The sequence below is a fragment of the Nuphar pumila genome, chromosome 3, assembly GCF_984573655.1.
Source record: "Nuphar pumila chromosome 3, dmNupPumi1.hap1.1, whole genome shotgun sequence".
In the NCBI taxonomy this organism is placed as follows: Eukaryota; Viridiplantae; Streptophyta; class Magnoliopsida; order Nymphaeales; family Nymphaeaceae; genus Nuphar; species Nuphar pumila.
This window is the reverse complement of record NC_143251.1, coordinates 129,296,912-129,317,890: the sequence shown is the minus strand read 5'-3', so window position 1 is coordinate 129,317,890 and position 20,979 is coordinate 129,296,912. Positions and strand designations below refer to the sequence as shown.

General features: G+C 38.5%; 1 protein-coding gene across 1 annotated transcript; it reads right to left on the bottom strand.

The window, feature by feature from the left end:
- Nucleotides 1–15,697: 15,697 nt before the first annotated feature.
- LOC149843770 (protein ABIL1-like) lies at nt 15,698–19,041 on the bottom strand. Its single transcript, XM_090001926.1, has 8 exons — nt 18,958–19,041; nt 18,479–18,629; nt 18,303–18,402; nt 18,120–18,209; nt 17,443–17,527; nt 17,250–17,302; nt 16,985–17,094; nt 15,698–16,188 (listed from the first exon to the last, which is right to left on the bottom strand). Coding segments are annotated over exons 1-8 (750 nt in total). The 5' UTR covers nt 18,960–19,041; the 3' UTR covers nt 15,698–16,029.
- Nucleotides 19,042–20,979: the final 1,938 nt, after the last annotated feature.

The window sequence follows — 20,979 nt, the reverse complement described above, 5'->3', positions numbered from 1 at the left end:
TATAAAATAGTTTGATAGAAGTTGCTTTCTGGGATATTCATTTCATTCAAGCAAAAAGTCTGAAAGGTAAGGATATTTGGTGGAGGCATTAAGTAGGAAGGCGTTGTGTGAAAATATCCTTCCATATATTCCACTTCATCTTTTGTGGTCCGGTTAACCATACTTAATGCTCTGGCTAACCGTTACAATAAGAATATAAAGTTTACAAGTGAAGAAAGTATAACATATAAATCATTTAAAATTTCATTACAAATGATATCTAATAACACATTAAAATCAATAAAATTTTATTAAATAAGCCAAAATTGGCATGATAAGTTTTCAATTTTTATCTTTTTGTTCATTGTGGATTTTGTATAATGGATTTATTAAAGATAGACATTTTCTTCTCAGTAATTTTTTTTTTACAAAATCTGATATAACTATAGCATTTATGTTATAGAAAAAGTGGTAGCGGTACAACCCTTAGGTGTGCAGTTACCAGTGGGGAAAAACTTGCTTTTAACAAGTTTTTTCGCTTTTTTTTTTTTGCTTTAGTGGCGTTTTTTTACTGCTAAAGGCGCAAAACTACAAGAAAAAATATGTTTTTGCCCCTTTTCACAAATTTTTTGTGGCCGTCCATCAGGCCAGTGTGGTTGTGCAGGTAGCTGCGCACCTAAGGGTTGCTTAGCTACCACTCACTCTTATGTTATATACTTGATCATTAACAATTAGTCCAAGAATTAGCCTAGTAAAGTTTACCTTTTTTTTATTATTAATCATGATTTGTTGAGGAGTTCAAATGCTGAGGTTGACCGATTAATGACGAATTGCTGATTAGGGTACTTCCCGATGAATTGTCGAGGACAAGTTTGGTTACTATGGACCTTACTTTTCCACTTTGCAAAGGTGCTCTTGATAATTTTGGTTTTGGGGGGAAGATCCTAATTTTGAGCTACTAGTTGTCTTTTCCATTATTGATAGAATGGAGCAACACTGAACTGCATGCAGTTATTTAGAATCTATCAATCCAGAGGGAAGTTCAAAAAAATTTCTTGCAGGATAAGGGCCAAGTAAAAACTTTTGTGCAACACCTGACTACAACAGTACAGTGAGAGCAGAACTATAACTGCTCATATCTCAGCCAAAATCATGGGAGACCAGTGTTGAGCATGAGTTGTGTACTATTCTATTACCTATTTTTATGCCTATTTTTGGAGCTACCATTTGGGGACCCTCCCTAACCTGAAAGTTGAATTAAAAATTGGACCAATGACTTGACTTACTAGATCAGCCATGCTATCCTTTGTTAGACCTGATTCAAAGAAGACGTTTGGTGAATCACAAGTATTTTGTTTTAAAAAGATTTTACAAACGTGTTTCCAGTTTTTAAAGGGTAAATGGCATCCTACAAGTACAAGCCAAAAACCTTTCCTAGTTCACTGACTTAAGGATCAATCTTAATAAAATTGTGGCACTTCAAATAGCTGATGCTTCTTCTGACAAAGTTTCATCAGAACTTTTGAAAAGTGAGCTTTCAAGGTGGGACTCACCTCACCTTTGAAAACTTCTAACAAAGTTTCTCAAGGGGATAGCAAAAGATGTGTTAAAATTAGCAAACTTAAAAAAAAAATTAATCTACTATGAAAAGGAAAGATAAAAAGCTTAAAATCTTATTTCAAGCTTTTGTAGCATGCACTGACACTTGGCAGGGTCTTCCTAGGGATGGCAGTGGACTTGTGGAAAACCGGGCCCCGCCTCCCCTCACCCCGTTTGAACCGGGGATGGAGGACATGAAACGGGGATGGGGCAGGGATGGAGGTTAAAATCAAAACCCGTGTGGGGATGGACTTATGCTTTTTCCTGTCCTACCCCATCCTCGTCTTCAATCCCCGCCTCGCCCCGTCCCTGATCCTTCTCTAAGGATGGTAATGGACCGAGGGAAAATGGCGCCCCGCCCTACCTCGCCCTGTTTGGACCGGTGATGGAGGACATGAAACAGGAATGGAGGCGGGGATAGAAGTTAAAATCAAAACCTGTGCGGGAATGGATGGCAGGATTTTGAGATGGAGCGGGGGTGGAGAACTTGTCCCCCCGCCGCCCCGGTCCACTGCCATCCCTAGGTCTTCCCCCTTTCACAGCTAGAAGAACTCTATCCAGAAGAGTATCCCAAATTATGGTCCTAGGTTATAACGGGCAGCCATTATATGACAAATGTCACACTAGATTGCTTTTGGACAATTTCTTCTTCTCCACCATTTTCCTTTTAAGTTTATGGTGAACTATGAATTCATTAATCATTCAAGTTAAATTCTCAAGCTATTAAATTTGAAATGTAGCTATGATTCTATCAAGAATATTCAAATAATATGTATTAATTAGTACAGAATCTCAGCAGTGTGCGGTATGGTTCTCTCTAAAAAAAAGTGAGGGACGATTGAAACAAATAAATAATGTACCTAATGTAAGCAGCAACTTCATGTCATTTTATTAGACAATTCTCAATGGACATTTTTATTGGTAACAGTGTTAAATTTGGTCCACTATGCTTTAGTATAGCACCGTATATATTTTCTCTTATTTATTTGAGTTCGAGGCTAAAACAAACAAGCCCAAGCATGAACAGCTAGGCTTGAGACAAGCTCAAGCATGACCTTGGCATTTTTTTTACAAGCCAAGGCTTAAAAACTTAAGGCTTGGCTAAATTGCACCCGAATGACTCAAGAATGTATACCATAAAGGTAGCTAGATGGGATCCAGAGCAAGGTTGAAGTTGAGTGTACTCTTTGGTGGGCAGGGTGTGGTCAGTGATTGGAGGGTTTTCTCCTGACCTAGCCAAAAAAAAAAAGAAAAAAATGGTAATACATTGATTTCTGTCTTTTTTTTATAGGCAAGCTAGGGTTTGGCAGACCCCGTCAGTTATAGAGACTTAACATGGGGTTTTGAACTTTCAAAGTCCCAACACAAGGTGATGTGCGCTAACTGCTCCTACCAGACAAGCGGACCCTTCACATCTAAATGAAAAGAAATAGTTACTTCTTCTTATCCTAATGAGCTCCTTTTTGCGTCCTTTCTCAATGAATCATGAGTGAAAGGAGTAGAAAAGGAAACTAAATCCACCAAAATATAGTTCCTACCTTTTGTTCAACTACTCACCATTTTTGTGAATGTGAGACCCTTATTTTGCTCTCTATATAAACCCCTATCCTCCTTGATGCTCTGTCTGAATAAAACCTTTTTTTCTTGAAGAAGCGAGTATGGTGCTCCATTGTTAGCTCAGTCCTATGGTATGTATTGTGTCAACAACTGGCTTTTCTTTTCCTTCAATTTATTAGTTTTGAGGTAAAATCTTGCGTTGGATAAATTTTTGTAAAGCTCATTTTATGTCAATTTGGTTCAAACATATGCTCTCTCTCTCTCTCTCTCTCTCTCTCTCTCTCTCTCTCTCTCTCTCTCTCTCTCTCTCTCTCTCTCTCTCTCTCTCTCAATACACTAATTTGAAAGGGATGCAGAAAATTAAAAAGCTCGAATTTCTTTCACATAGTTTTTGAGAGACTGAGCAATGGTATTTATAGACAGTACATGAAAAAACAGCAATGCTAACAGTTACACGGTACATGGGATACCGTTTATGATAATGATTATCATAAATTGGTAATACAAAAAGAATTTTAGAGTGGTAAGAGTTCTAGAGAGGTCTGTCTAGATTATCGCTTTTAATAATCACAGAGTTCTTTTGATAACCACAAAATTCTTTATCATGTCTGCAACCTTTGAGTCTACCGTGTTTTAGTCAGACTCTTTGAGTGTAAGACTCTTCCAAAATATCACATTTACTCTTTGTTTATGTGATCTTTATCATGCCCTTGCAAGCTCAACATGGGGCCCACAACGTTGAGCTTGTTTCTAAAAAAGGTGAACCGTGAAGACGAAAGAGGTTTAGTCGGGCCGTCCGCAAGTTGATCAGAGGAGTGTATGAACTAAACTTGAAGATGTTCTTTTTGTATATAATCTCGGACAAAGTGAAAATCAATTTCAACATATTTTGTGCGGGCTTGAAAAACTAGATTTGCGATGAGATATAAAGCACCAAGGTTGTCACACCACAGAATGGGAGGAAAAGTAGGCCCACAGCCAAGCTCGTGGAGGAGAGATTTGAGCCACAGAAGATCACATGCAACACAAGAAAGAGACTTATACTCAGCTTCAGTGCTGGAGTGAGCAATCATCTGTTGTTTGCAGGAAGACCACAAGATTAAGTTGGACTCTAAGAACACGATGAAACCGCTCGTGGACTTGCGATCATCGAGACTACTAGCCCAATCAGTGTCTGAAAAGGCACTAAGCTAACGTGAGGAGAACTATGCGAGGTGCATGTCATGATGAATAGTCACTTTGATATAGCGCAGAATACGCTTGACAGTAGACTAGTGAGCAACTGTGGGTTGGTGCATGAACTGGCAAACTGTATTGACCGCAAAAGTAATATCAGGTCACGTGATGGTGATGTACTAAAGCCCATCCACAACACTGTGATATAAGGTGAAGTCATGGAAGATGGGTGCATCATCTTTAGACAGTGGAGCAGTAGCACTCAAAGGAGTGGAGATGAGTTTTGCATCAACCATAGCAAAGCGACAAAGTAAATTGAGTGCATAGGCACGTTGAGAGAGAAGAAGCCTCGAGAAACCATAAAGGACTTCAATGCCAAGAAATTATCTGAGATGACTCAGATCTTTAATAGAAAATGCTAGAGTGAGTTGTTGAATGAGTTCCTGGACAACGACAATGGAGCTGCCAGTGATGATAATATCATCAACATAGACCAATATATATAAAACCAATCTATGATCTTGTAGGACAAACAACGAGGCATCAGAGAAAGATGTAAAATTCGCAGGATTGAACATAAGAGTTGAGTCATTGGTACTACGCACGAGGAGCTTGCTTGAGGCCATACAGGGCTCGGTTCAGCCTGTATACATATCATGGAAAAGCAGGGTCTTCAAAACCAGGAGGTTGTGCCATATAGATTTCTTCAGAAAGAACACTATTTAAAAAAGCATCATTGAAATCCAATTGATGTATAGGCCACCCTGACGAAACTATAAGTGCAAGAACAACATGAATGGTAGTAGGCTTTACGATGGGACTAAATGTCTCAAAAAAATCAATACCTTCCTCTTGATGAAAGCTCTTGGCAACAAGACGAGCCTTATAATGAGTCACAAAACCATCAGCATGTCATTTGATTCGAAAAACCCACTTGGAACCAACACCATTATAATGGGGACGAGGAAGAACAAGGTGACAAGTGTGGTTAAGGCAAAGATCATGAAGTTCCTCCTGCATAGCCGTGCACCACTTGGGATCAAGGTTGACCTGTTTGAATATAGTCAATTCAGGATTAAGAAGAACAAAGTTAAAGCAAGTAAGAGATAAGGGATAAGGGAAAGCGGGTAGCAGTCAAGGCATGAGGTTTAAGAGAGTTAGTCATAGAATGGATGACCATTAGGTGAGTGCAATTAGGTGGGCGAGTGACAACGAGTTCAGAAGGAGGAGGAGAAGACAATATGAGAGAAGAAGGGTCAAATGGGGCTGGAATGGGACTCAGAGGAAAAGGGGCATGTGAGGAAGGAGGAAGGGAAGAGGCAAGGGGAACAACTGAGGGTGAGGAGGGCGGTGGAAGAGGGTCTGGAGGTTGTAGATCAATAGGAGAGGGAAGAACCCATGCTGGAGGGGTGGAGGAACAGAAAGAAGAAGAGGGAGGTCCAAAGACAGACTCATCAAAGTAAACATGTTGAGAGGTGTAAACACGATGTTGTGAAGGGTCAAAGCAAATGCAACCTTTATGACAAGAGGAATATCTAAGAAAAATACAGGGGAGAGTCTTGGGTTGGGTTAAAGTTTAGAGGTGTGGTAGGGTGTTAACAAGGGATAACATCGAGCCCCAAAGACAGGAAGATGGCTAAACTCGGGCGGTTTGCAAAAAAAAGCTCATACAGGCTTTGTGATAAAAAACAAGAGTTGGTAGGCGGTTAATAATATAGACTACAATGCCAAAAGCATTGACCAAAAAAGACTCAGACAGAGAAGAAATGTGTAATAGGCTAGGACCAATTTCAACAACATGCCGATGTTTCTGCTCAACAAGACCGTTTTGCTCCAGAGTGTAAGGGCACAAAAATCGATGAATATTACCATTGTCCCACAAAAATTGTTCAAACTCACGGCCAGTGAACTCTCCTCTATTGTCAGTTTGAAAAGTACGAATGAAGAGTTGAAATTGCTTTTCAGTAATATGCTTAAAAGACTTAAAACATTCAAAAACCTGAGACTTGGTTTGTAGTAAAAAAAGCTATGTAAATCGAGAAAAGTTGTCTACTATAAAAAGATAAAAACAAAAATCATCTCGTGAAGATACTGGAGCTGGCCCCCAGACATCAGTGTGTAAAAGTTTCAGAGGAGACATTATAGAAGAGCTAGATTTACCAAAAGAAAGTGTGTGAGCTTTGCCAATGAGACAACTCTCGTACTCTTTTATTTTGCTGTGCTTATTAACAAAAATAGAATGATTGGAGTTTAAAAAAGAAATAATCTTTTTATTTGCATGACCAAGGTGTTGGTGCCATATATCAAAAGATGCTGCTTTGCCTGCATATGCCGCCACCTACAACTGACTATTAACCTTGAATGGATAAAGTCTCGTGCTGGATTTTAGTCTCCTTAGGCAAATCTTGCATGTCTGTCGGTCCTTAAAACAAAATTCAAGAGGAGAGAATTTAAAAATACATGTATTATCCTCAATAAACTGACCCACAGATAACAGTTTTTTCATGATAGCAGAAACATGAAGAACATTCTTTAGTCAAATGAAGAGTTGTAGACTTTAAGAGTAAGAATACTGGTATGTGAGATAGAAAGCATCTTACCATTACCAATCATGATTTGCTCACCCCCTTGATATTGAGATTTCTGAGAGAACTGATGATCATCCATAGTTAGATGATTCGTAGCATCGGTGTCATGATACAAAAAGTCATCAATATTTTGCTAGAGAGACATAGTCGAAAAGACTTTAGGGATATTTCAGCATATTTTGGCCACATGTCCATGTTTGCCATAATAATGACAAGTAACTACTCCATCACCACCTTGCGATTGGGGCACGATATTGACGTTGGACAAATTTGGAGATGAACTTCTCCCTTGTCCTCTATCGTGGCCTCGATAGAAACCTCATCCTTGTCCTCTGCCCCTGAATGTAGTAAAAATAGTTTGTCGTTGTTCTTGAGTTTCATGAGGCTTGGCATGAGTGAGGAGCACACAACGTTCTTGATTGAGGAGTAGATCATACAGATCTTGAACATATACGTAGTTGAATTGGTGGTGATTGAAGTTACAAAACTTTCATATTCAAACGGAAGGTCGTTTAGGGTTATTTGCACTAGTTCTTTGTCCTCTACAGGATGACATGCATCAACAAAAGAATTGACTAAAAACTTAATACGGTCCAGATAGGATAACATGTCCACACTTTTCTTTTTGATAAAAATGGTGTTTCTTCATAAGCATGAGTCTCAAAGGAGATTGAGACCTGTATAACTTTTTCAGAGAAGCCAGGCTTCACGGGTTGTTTTTGTTCTTATTATTTGCTCGAGAACAACTTCAGAAATGATTGCTTTAATTCAACTGAGGGCCAACTGGTAAGAACGAATCCAAATAGGATAATTTAAAATTTTGATCTTACCTCTTTCGGCAGTGAAGGGATCTGGTTGGGGACATGATCCATTAGCAAACTTGAGGAGATCCTGACTTATCATAACATATTCAAGTTGTGATCTGCACAGCTGGTAGTTGTCTCAGTTTAATTTTATCGAGACTAGGTTGACAATGGCATTTCATTGAGTCATGGATTATGAGAAAGACGATGAAGCGGCCATTGAAAACTCATTGAAGATGGATAGCTCTAATACCATGAAAGGGATGCAGAAAATTGAAAAGCTCAAATTTCTCTCACACAGTTTCTGAGAGACCGAGCGATGGTATTTATAGATTAATGTAACAATACATGAAAAACCTACAATGGTAATAGTTACAGAGTACATGGGTTACCATTTATGATAATGATTATCAACATCGGTAATACAAAAAATTCTAGAGAGGTGAGAGTTCTAGAGAGGTTTGTCCAGATTATCGTTTTTGATAATCACAGAGTTCTTTTGATAACCACAAAATTCTTTATCACGTCTGTAACCTTTGAGTCTACCGTGTTTTGGTCAGACTCTCTGAGTGTAGACTCTTCCAAAATATCACGTCTGCACTCCTTGTTTACGTGGTCTTTATCATAATTCTATTATCTTATGCATCATGTTCAACATCATTATTTTGCATTTGAAATAGTGTGGAAAAGCCAGGCTTTGGGAACAAGAAATTGTTTCTTTCATAATTCTGAAGAACCTGTTTACGAAGATTGGCAAGTGTTCATCAATTGCACTCAGTATCTATGGTAAGGATTCAACTATTCTTAATTTTTATTGGAGTATATTTTTATTTTTCATTAATTTCCTAGTTTCTTCTAAGTTTGGTAGTATAGGAGTAGAGGTAACACACTTTTTTTTATCTTAATGCGGGATTGCATCAGTTTGCCATTACTCTTTAAGTAGTGTGGTATTATTGCTCATTAGGGATTCAATATAGTGGAGTTTGTTAGTGCTCATATAGGTTAGCCATTGTAGTAGATAGGATAAGAAGGCAACCATATCTTGAATATGTGAATGACGTGCACTTTGATCAGGAACAACCAACAATGTTGTCCTAGCAGTTGAAGGATTTTCAAAACCATGTTGCCCACTCATTTCCATAACTTCATTCTGGAGAATTGAAGAGGTGTCGAAAGATGAACTGATCGCAGGAATGTTTCACGTGTTAGGTGGGTGTCTGCTCCCCTTAGCTCTTTACTTTGCAGCTTAAAAAAACCAATGAAAACTATTTTCAAAATAAAGTTACAACATTCGCTTCTTCTGAATAGAGAATAGGGTATTAGATCGATTTTGTATTGCTAAGAATTTTTTCCTTTCCCATTGCACTGTCTATAATTAGGGATGCAAATGGATCGGATCCAGTATGCCATTTTTATGATTTTTGGCTGTTTTGACCTAATTCAGATTAGACTTTCCTATGTATTTAGCTGGCCAGGATCCTAAAATACATAGGAAAGTAGGATCTGAATGGGATGGGAACAGCCAAACATCACGAAAATGGAATACTGGATCTGGTCTGTTTGCATCCCTACTGTAATGTAGTTAGCAAAAGGAATTTTTTACTAGCTGCTTCAAAATACATTGCTTAAAAGATCTGTACCTTGTCACAGCTTTTGCAAGAGAATGTATTTTGTTGTGTAGATACCATCTTTTTAAACTCAACTTTAGAACTCAAACAAGTTTGTCCTTTCTGGTTTTTTTAGCCACCAGCAGAAGCTGTGTTGATGGAGAGCAGATCAGGTAATCTATCAAATCACTTTAAGTGATTTGACATCTTCACCGCCCATTGCTTCACCCCCATAAGGATCTCCTGTTCTGACATATGTACCTTCATATTCTGATGAGTATGATTCGACAATGGTTTTAGGTCAATGATACTAAGATTTATTTTCTTCCATCTAGATTCAGTGATCATAAATTTCATGATAAGTACTCAGATATTTATATTAAATTTCAATGGAAATTTCTCTATTTATTGAGGCAATGGCACGTTGATCTAGTCACCACCTTAACCATAAAGTAGTAATCCTTTTCTGCCGATAAGCCCCCGGGTGCTAAAGTTAGTTCTTTCATTTCATGGTCCTTGTGTACATTGTGAACGGTCAGCTCTCGTGAAGTCTAGAATCATATATTTTTATTTTTTATATAACGTTATGGTCATACATTCCCATTGTCATGCACAATTAAAGTAGTTGTACATATTCAGGTAAGGATTCGTCGTTAAGTATCATCATGTTTTTGTGGTTCTTACACAGGAACCTTCCTAAGTATGAGCAGTGCCGGAAAATGAAAAAAGAGAAGGTATTGCACCTTGTTTTGTATGTTTCACTTTGAACTAATTTGGTTAACTTTTATTTAAAAATGAAAATTGTCAAACGGTTGTAGCAAATAATTAGGAGTTGAGATCAAACCGCCACGACTACACTGATGGGTTGGTTGGGGCTTGCTGATGGGGAATGACCCTTCAACCTACTGATGGAGGAAAAGACAAAAAGCACATGAAAACAAGGATTTTACGTTCCGCAAAAACTGCTTACGTCCACGAACAATAAGAACACTGGAACTTTCTTTTTTTATTGATTGAAATACACAAAACAAAACAAAGGAGGATGCCTCCTTACATAGGAAGAGTCTACTAATTTTACATGGAGTCTACTAACCTTGCTAACTATAACAAAAAGTTTAAGATAAAATTACATAACTACCCTTAAAAAACTCACTTTAAGGACTAACGTCCCTTGCAACCCCCACCTTTAACTTACGAGCAAGGGGCCCATCTCCTATAACCACCCCCAACCAGTGGCGGAGCCAGAAGTTTTTCGTTGGGTGGGCAGACTTCGGGTCTTGAGGACAATGCTATGGTCTTGAAGGACGATCCATTTATTCGGACTAGCGGCGGAGCCAAAAATTTTTTGCTTGTCGTTCGTGGAGAGATAAACCTTAAATTGGCCTTTGAATTAAAATAACAATTGTTACAAACACAAACAACTAAATTTATGGACATAATAAGATAAAACCTTAAATTGTACTTTTAAACTAAAATAAAGATTGTCCACCTAAAAAATACAAATAACTAAATTCATAAAAAATTTACAATTGGCATCTTCTAATTTTCATATTTTGAAAACAATTCATAATTGCATCATCACTGATGGTATCAAATGTCTCCTTCTCATATGTTATTTTGTCTATTTATGTGTTTGTTTCCTTTTATTATAGATTAAAAATCCTAAAACCCAACAAAAGTTAGAGAGGATTCATCCTTCTAATTTTGTTCCAATTTTTAAAGACAATAATCTCTCTCTCTCTCTCTCACACACAGACATTATATTGTCTATTTATGTCTTTATTCCTTTTTTTAATTTTAGATTAGACTAGAAACCCTCATGCCAATGAAAAAAACCTTATAGTTCAAATTGATTTCATTTCCTTTTCTACCATCAAAGACTAAAACTACAAACTGGGGAAAGTTAACTTTAAAAAATCTAATCAACTCAAGCAGCAGACACCAAATTGGGAAATCCAAGTAGACCCCTCAAGACATACCAACACCAAATCATAACTCTTCAAGTTAAATAACAAAATAATAGAACCAATTTTCATAATTCACCACTAAATGTAGCATACAATAAAAATCAATGAAAATGATCAAGTTACTTCAGAAGCCAGGTTGCAAGCTTATGTTAATCAGAATATTAGTGAAAATATCTTGTTGCATACCATTTGGTGTTATAATCTCATAGTACCTATTCTTAGAACCAGACAACAACCACAACGACCAAAGACGTGCAACCACTTTTAATCAAAGCAACAAAACAACATTTTAGTATTTATACCGTGTGTAAAGACATGCAATTGATATGCAAACCCGCCCATTAGGATAAACTGATCATTTAAAAGCAAATAACAATTGTAGATGGTACAAACAAATTCACAAGAGCAAAGAAAGAAACACACTAGTGAATCAGAGCAGAGTAACAACCATTTGGATGCCACATTTCAGATGTAAACCTGACTGATGGAGGACTGTTCGGATAATTGAGTGGGAAGCTCATGATTGCATTGAAATAGCCTCCATCGATGGAACCAAAACCCCCCATCATGACCGATTGATGAGCATGAACAAATAAACAAACACCCAAGAAAAATCAAACAAGAAACAATTCTTCCCTGTACATCGCGACTCCGATAGCAAAGCAAGCAATATTATCACAAACAATCGAAATAGTGGATGAAGAACTTTCAAACTCATTGAGGGAAGCAAACAATTCAACTAAACAAACACTCCAACAATCAAAATTCCACACACCAATGACACTATTCGAAGTTCGAACCAAGCCACATAACAGGAAAGCGAACAAAATCACCCAAGAGATTGTTGAACAAAGAAACAAACATAGACAGAATCAATCACAAACAGAGATTCAAAAACCAATTTCGAGAGGGATCAATAGTCACAGATCACCCATCAAAAACCCTAGGAATACCCCAAAAAACGAAAGGGGCTACGATCGGAGAAGCCGATAATCGTCGAAAGACGGCGTTTTGAGAGGAGGGGGACTCACTAGAGCGTGTCGGGAGGGTCGATGATGGTGACGCTCCACTCGAAGATGTTGGAGTCGTCGACCAAGCCAGCGGAGAAGCCATCGACGGGGTTCCTGCAGATATCTGAAAGACAATGCAAAAAAAGGATCTTTAATTTTACTGACCATCGATCCCTCAATCCCTAATTTTTTAAAATGTCACGACTCTTGACTCGGCCAAGTCGCAATAAACTCGGGGTGAGGCACCGAGTCTAGTTGACTCGAACGATTCCCGAGTTGACTCGGTTTCTAGTTCTGGGGTGGGCGTCCGCCCACCCATGCCCACCCCTGGCTCCGCCACTGCCCCCAACCAACTTACATTGGAATCCTCAAAAAATTAAAATTTATATCCTGGTAAAAAACAGGCTCCACACTCCTCCAACATGTGGTCCATCTAGGTCAAGTATAACAAAGTTATTCAACTTGAGGGATCCAAGCCCTCAAATCTTGAAGAGTTTCTAGCTTTTTGAGATTTCTTCTTTGTGTAAATTCTGAGATTAGGCTCAAGGATTTCCTAATCAAGTCATTTTCTTGTGATTTCAAGAGGATTAGGAAGTCATGGATCCATGGATTACCATGCATGCATGTGCTCCTAGGAATCCCTGCTTTAAGTTCTGTGCATGGACCACTGAACTCACAGAATTCTGTTTGTTGAGCAACAATTAGGGGTGGGCAACCGGCCCGACGGCCCCATGGGCCAAGCCGACCCGGCTCGTCATGGGCTGGGTTTGGGCCATGATTTTAGTCCTGGGCCTATTAGGTACCGGGCCGAAACCCAGCCCATTATGTAAGTGGCCCAGGCCGGGCCCGGCCTGATGGGCCTGAGTTATTTATTATTATTTTTTATAAATTAACTATTATATTTAATTTATTAATTTTAAGAATGGGTAACTATTACTAGTTATTAATTTTATGTTTTTTTATTTAATTCATTTTTTTGGTATTCTAAGAATTAATGTATTAATTTTATTAAAAAAAACCTACAAATGGGTTTTGACCAGGCCAGACCGAACCCGCTTCACATTGGCCAGTTGGGCTAATGGGCCGGGCCACAGGCTTCTCTTCAAACCCGAGCCCGTTAAAGACCGGGCCAAAACCCAGCCCATTAGTAAACGGGCCGAACTGTTGACCATGCCGGCCCAGCCAATGACCCGGTCCATTAGCAGGTCGGCCCGATGCCCACCCCTATCTACAATAGCTGGCCTTGTGAATGTTGTGCACACAGTGGAAGGTGATGACCCCTCTCTCTCTCAGAGAGAGAGAGAGAGAGACGAAAACTGGTATCTTTGAACGGGTTTTCATCAAACTCGGTTTGGACACGGCGCATAAAAAAAATTGAATTTTGGACATTTGGCATTGGTTCTGGACTGCTGCTAAAGCTTTGTTTTCCGCCCAGGGATTTAGCGACAGTCAAGACTGCCACTAAAAGTTAAAAAAAAAAGCAGAAAAAACTGCAATGCTGATCGATCAGCGGCACACAAGTGTCCAAAAATGTTTGAACACTTAATCCGTTTGAAGATACAAGTTTTATATATATATATATATATATATATATATATATATATATATATATATATATATATATATATATATATATATATATAAACACTAGCTGATCATCATCTATCATAAAACAAAGACTGCCAAGAACGAGCATAGTCTTCATGCGCCCAAATGCTTGATATACATGAGAGGAAATTGATTGAATTGAAGCCTTGTATGTGAACAGAGTCACGGGTAGACGCACTCCGGGCCAATGGATCCCTCCAAGCAGATTCTTTTGATGGAAAGAAAGACTTCGATCTTCCTCTGCTCACACAGTGAACCAATTGCCCTTTGCAGTTGCTCTATGGTGGAATGGTGGTGAGGCTGATTGAAGCAATAATCAAGTGGTGAGTCTTGTTCTCGTGCATGGGCAGAAGCTAAACACTCGAGTTTTCAGATTTCATTGCGGCAGTACATACCCGGGATTGAAATCCACTCAACCAGCATTGGTAAAGCATTTCCATGGTTTCATCCACCGCTTGTGGTTGAGCAACAAACTGTGGAGCGTATAATTCATGACCCATGATTCAAAAATACTTATCTTTGTCTCCTCTTTCTCTTGCTTTTTCTTTTGCTCCTCTTCTTCCTTTTCTTTGATAACTTATGGATTCATGATCCATCGGTTAAATATAGAGAGAATGAAACTCTAGTGATCCAGCTATTATCAGACATACCATGAAGTACAACTTCTGCCATTGACTCAAAAACAGTGAAGTTTGCTAGATTCAAAAGCAGCAGATTTCATGAAGACACTCAAGTTGTGGTGGAGGATGAGAGAAAACTCATGCAAAGGCTGTGAGGAGTCCTGGTGTAAGGAATTCCGTCATCTAAGATTACATAAAGGAATGGTGTATATATGTAACATGCTAACTGATTGATGTAGTCTTTCTATTGAATTGGAAATAACGTGGCCACCCAAGAACTCTCTCTCTCTCTCTGGGTTTTGTATGCAATATTCATGTATTTCTGCAATAAGAAAATCTTTCTATCAGAAAGGAAAAAGTCCAACCAAGGCAAGAACTCTCTCTCATTTTCTGCAGAACAAAGACATTAAATCTAAAACCCATAATTAAGTCACATGTGGAATCAGATGGACATGAATAGGCTTAGTGTTAGGTCAGGAACTACACAAACATATGCTGATCATTAAGGCTTAGTGTTAGCTCAGGACCTACACAAAGCCTATGCTGATGGTTAAAGGCTCTAAAAGCACAGGTGAGCTGGTTTGTGTTGACTAAAAACAAGTTCAGCAGGTTTCTTAGAGCTAGAACTAATCAGCCTGAACTAGGACTCGGGCTTTAATGTGGCTTGAATCCTCAAGCTACTTTTTTTGGTCTAGAAAACCTTACAAGGTTGTATTTTCATAGCGTGTGTGCACATTACAGTGGGATGCAGTTAGTACCTCCATCCCGAAAGTGAGTTTCTATATTTTTTATATCTTATAGTTGTCATCTTTTTGCAAATTTTCTGATTTTAATACAAATCATTTTTTTAAATGGCCCGATTCAAATCAGTTCGTTTCAGCTGATTTTCTGAATCTTTTTGAAAACCTATCTACCTCATGAACTGATATTGGCCTGGACTCATTTACAGCCCTACCCCCTAATCCCACAATTTTCATGGGAAAAAAGAAAGGAGATTGCTGAAACATGAGCACATGCTCACATAAGTCTAATGTCTACATTCATACACTTTACATTATAATATGAACGTATTCTCAAAGAGATAAAAACACAGCTGAGAATAGCAAAAACTGAAAATAGAGAAGAAAAATAGAGCAGGAACTGAGAAAGCATGTACCAAAACTACTAGGGCAAACCAAAACATACAATAACTAAATGAATGCATTCAATGAGCAAAAGGAGAGAGAGGGATTAGAACCCTCAATAGTTCTTTGTTCGTAACTATACCGGTTTTCAAGACCGGAGCTATCAACCACTCAGCCATCTCTCCTACATTGAATACACTCCAATAAAATACAGTGTTAATTACAAGACCAGACCACATTAATCAGAACAGATTCAAAAGCAACTAGACATTGCTTCTAGTAGAAGCAATTAAGAATGGTAGCCAGCTTTATGCTTTGCATATTTGTTTATGCCAAATAGTGTAGACAACATGCCTTTGGTTTGGAGAGGAGGGCAAGGTATCTCCACCGGTTAGGAAGAGTAGCCTGTTTTATGCTTGGCAGATTTGTTTTTTCCAAACAATGCAGCTAACATGCTTTTGCTTCGGATAGGAGGGCGAGATATCCCACGCCGGCCACCATTGTCAAAGGACTTGTATACAGTTAATGCTTTGGAGGGTTCATGTGGATCCTGTACAAGAGGCATACAAATATTATGCTTGCAAGTAAACGAACATTGGCAGGTGGATCACAATTCTTCAACATGAAAACATTTTCAGTTTCCACTTACTTTTCCTTCATTTCTCTTTTTTCTAGCTACAATAGAATGTATTTTTTTTAGGGCACGATAGGCTGCATGGTTATTGATGATAATTCCCAGGCTAGCACTCAGCTCCTGATTTAGTTTTGGTCCCAGACCAAGGGAAATTCATGTTATTCAGTATATAAATTACCAAATCACAAGAGACACATTGATCCTATGGATCCCTATCTATCACTCAAAAGTATCTACACCTTCTGTGGAGCCTCAGAGTCATAGCACTTGATCTTTCCAAATAAAAGGTTTCTGCCTTAATCCCAACATAACTCATACAAGTCAACTAGTATATTTTTTTCTCCCATACAGCTATAAACTAAAGTAGATTCAAACCTAAACAAATTTAAATTTCTTAAGAGTTTTGCCAGAAATCCTTAAGAATAGACCAAGTAATGCATGCAAGTTGTTAGATGATATGGATGAATCTGGGATTTTCTTTGAAATTTCTTTCTATCTCACATATGCAACTTACTGATACATTGGGTTAATGGCAGGCTTCTGACCGACCTTTTTTTGTGGCAAAGCAAATCAATAATTTGTTAAGAGAGAAAAATGATACAAGAATAGAAACTGGTGACAAATTTTCAATTTACATCTTTCTCAGTTGGATGATACTAGTCTTTTGCTTAAAAGAGGGCGGGGGTGTTAGGAGAGGGAAAACAAAACTTACCCGTCTTGCAGCACCAAGTGCAACTGCTGTGGTAGTGGAATTGTGTCTACCATTGGCTGATAGAGCTTGACCTGGCAAGGGAGGTACTGATGAAAAAGCAGCTTCTGCATCTGTAGATATAGATTTTTAGCAGGGAAAGAAAAAAGAAGCATAGATAAACTCACAAAAGCTCTATTTGTGTGTGTAGACAATTTGTGAACCATTTATTAGTGATAAAGAACAACGAGAAGATACAGAAGAATAAAGAGCTTGGGCTCTATCATACCCGAAAGGCAGAAAACTCCTGGAGCTATTGCAGAAGCTATGGTATCTTCAGTGCTGCACAAGAAAACACTTTTGATGTCTTTTTATTTCTCACAGAACACATCTAGAATTTTCATTTGTTGACATGACAATGTCATATTTAGAAAAGGAATAGGCCACCTTGTTAACCATGAATAGGAGTAGAGATAGCATACCTCGAAGATGCATGTGATGCATCATTTAAACCAGACTTTGTTTCAGAAGCTAAGTGCCAGCAAAGAGTCTTTGATGCTGGAGTACCTAGGTGTCCATATCAGATAACCAGCAAAAATGTATAAAAATATTCAACAAAGAATCCAAAATATGTGGCACAGATAATAGACTAAACAAATAAGTACTGCTTCACACAACAACTAGACAAGAGATGCAGACCAAGATGAGACCCTGAACTCAAATGTGGTTCTGAGTCTGGAAATTCAGTGTCAAAGTGACACCCACTTAGGCCACCAACCAAAATGCGTAAGCCAGTTAGAGAAAGCTGAAAAATCTGAGTCAAGAGTTATTAGCACTCATCTCTCATGGACACCACCACAAGCCAATACACACACACTCGTCTCTCATGGACACCACCACAAACCAAACACACACGCGCAAGACACAACACATACACACAGATGCACACACGTGCATGTGAACACACATGCACACACACGACAGACACACACACACAAGCATGAGTGCACACATGTGCACACACACAAAAAATCCCAGCTGTTTTTTCGTGTAAACAAACATTAAAGTTCTCCCAACCCTTTCACGGAACCTGAGACCAAAGGAACTATGAAATGAATTTCTCCCCTCGCTTCAATAAGGAATTACAGAAAGCAAGTACCTGAACCATAAGGACGTGGCTTTCCAAGCACATACTTTGGACCAGATTCACGTGTTTTTGCACTGGTCTGCAGTCTTTTGTTTACAGGACCTAAGAGAACTTAGAATGTCAGATAAAACTTCAAGCAACCACAATCAGATGGACACATAACAAGGACACATTAAAGGCTTCAAGTTTGCATACCTGGCAACACATAATGCTTGTGATGTCTTGGAATGACTACTGAAAACTGCTGCTGTCTGAGACCCTCTTTATCTGTGTAATTTTGGCAAGTTTGAAGTCTCTAACATAAGCAAAGAAATGTCAGTTACCATTCAAATTAACACTTAACTGAGAAATTTCAGAGACAAAGGGAGTACCTGATCAAGACATGTAACTTTCAAGTCCAAAGTAGAAACATCCAATGTTTGTTGTTCAAATAATTCCGTTAATTTGTAGGCAACAGTTCCAAGATGATCAACCGCATTGACCAGAGCTTTCACAGCATAATCTTTTAAGTTATCTAGTACCCTGATCAGTGGAAAAAACTCCAGTTTAATCCTTTTTTACAATTGGCAAATTAATGTTTTTGAGTGCCACACCATGAACCCAAAATCTTCTGCCCCGTAATGCTGAACCATATAGCGATCACATATACAAAAAACACCCTTAATGGATAAAGATCAAATGCATAAAAAATAAAAGACCCAACAAAAATAATTCCATAGGTGTTCTACTCCTCTCTGCAAGAAATTCTTGAGCCTTTCAGTATAAATTTCATCAGAAACCGCAGATCTGAAGCTTTAATAAAAAAAATAAGTCAAACAAAAAACATAAAGATAATGGAAATTGTACATACATCTGTTTCTGCTCATTATGGACATAAGACTTTTCACAGTATTCAGCCGCAGAATAGAGTTGTGGCCTCAAATTTTTCAGTTCCTGAAAAAAATGCCAACATAAGAAATACGGTAAACAGTATAACTCAAACCGGAAGAAAATGCAATTACAACAAATAATGAAAACAGTGTCACAACAGTGCAATTGATCCACAACAAGAACCACAGAGGGTAACTCCAAGAAACCCAAGAAGATCTGAAGAAATGCACTGAAAGATGGAGGGTGACTATCCATATCTGCAACACAGGTTGCTCACGCTCAAGCACTCTTGGAACCTTTGGCAAGGAATTTCTCAATAGGAAAGCTGCTCAGGCTGTTCCCAAGTGAAAATCTTCACATGGCTGTTGGCGCATGAGATGCTTTTTGCGACTGATAATTTGCCAAATTCAACTCGGTGTTAGTCTCTCATGTCTAGAAGATTTAGTAGTGGTGTACAAGAAGCCTTTCAAACCATATAACTTGCAAACTAGTAGTTGGGAACTTCCGAGTCAATGTGAGAGATCAGGAAATTAACGTATTCACCAAGAAATGAGTAGCAGAAAATTTAAGGACAGGGCAGAAAACTTCCAGTCTAACAAGTGCAGACTTGAAAAAACAGTATCAGGGTGTACAAAATGTAAGAACAACCTAAGCAGCATTTACACGGAACAGGCCTTGTAGGTTTATCAATAACAAATCACATACTAGATTGCTGATATACTAGTCACTATCACTCGACATTTTGCACCATCTCTTATTAGGCCCTGTTTGGAATCTCGGCGTCGGAGTGGATTCGAGGGTGTCAGAGTGGATTCGTGGAATCCACAGGTTTTCCCTCCGTTTGGGACCAAGGAAAAAGATGGAAATTGTGGAACTGGCGCGGCATTTGCCGACGCCAGTTCCACAATTCGACTACCACCATCGGGAGGTGGTAGTCGACAAATCCCATGACGATTTCACTCTCGACGGTGCGCTTGGCTGCCTCTGACGCCCTTCCCACCTACCGTATTAACTCCCTAAATGCTCCCCTATTTCCACACACCTACCAAAGGCACTGCTGGTGGGGGGGGGGGGAGAGAAGGCCAAATTTTGAGGAAGAAGAAAATTACATCATCGGGCAAGGTAAGATTTTTTTTTTCTGATTTCTTCTCAGAAAAATCCCAATTTTTTCCGGTTTCTGATTTCTTCTCGGAAAAATCCCAATTTTTTCCGGTTTCTGATTTCTGGTTTCTACGATTCATACTCTCACTTCGGTATGACTTCCTTGAGATGATTTTATCCTTGTTTTCTGTTTCTGCTATGCATTGTTATAAGGGGATGCATTGTATCATCTTTTTTCCCTTTGCTTTTGTGGGCAGTCTGCCAATTGATGTTTTCTTTGTTTTTGTTCTTTGCTTCCTGAAATACTGTCAATAATGAGCTTTTCTTTCTGGTTTTTCATTCCTTTTTTCCATTCAGGAGTGGGTTAAATTTGATTTTTTGTGTTTGTTTTAGTTTTGGTATCCATAATATTTTGATATTTTCTTTTTTATAGTGTGGTCTGCGTCCTCTGTTAATCAAAAGAAATGGCATGGTTTTATTTTATTGATTTGATGTTCTGAGCTTTTCCTGTTTCTCTTGGGAGCTCTGAACCTAGTTATGTGTGTTGTTTTTTCTGGCAGTAAGATCGATTCGTATGTCATATTCTCTTTCTTCCTTTTCTTTTGGTGTTTTGTAGCTCCATAGTTTCTTTTGGTGTTTTCTAGCTCCATAGTTCCAACTACAAAGTACTGGCCGGATTTATGATGGTGAAATCTACATAGTTGCTGATTTTCATTTACCAACTACATGTTCACGCTGTTTGGGATATGCCTGTCTTTTTTTGCCTTTGAATTGGTTGGATTTTCATTTTTCTTGCATCTTGCCTCCCATATGTTTGATAAAATGCTTGTTTTTTTATTTCTTGCAATGTTGTGTGTGTGTATTATGTAGCAACTATGTGCTTGGAAACATGTAGCTAAAG

Excerpts from the sequence above, each read along its gene's own strand:
- LOC149843770 (XM_090001926.1), bottom strand. Across the intron at positions 18,403-18,478 it reads AAGTTACATGTCTTGATCAG|AGACTTCAAACTTGCCAAAA; the intron begins GTACTCCCTTTG and ends TGCTTATGTTAG. Across the intron at positions 16,189-16,984 it reads CACTTGGTGCTGCAAGACGG|GATCCACATGAACCCTCCAA; the intron begins GTAAGTTTTGTT and ends CCTCTTGTACAG.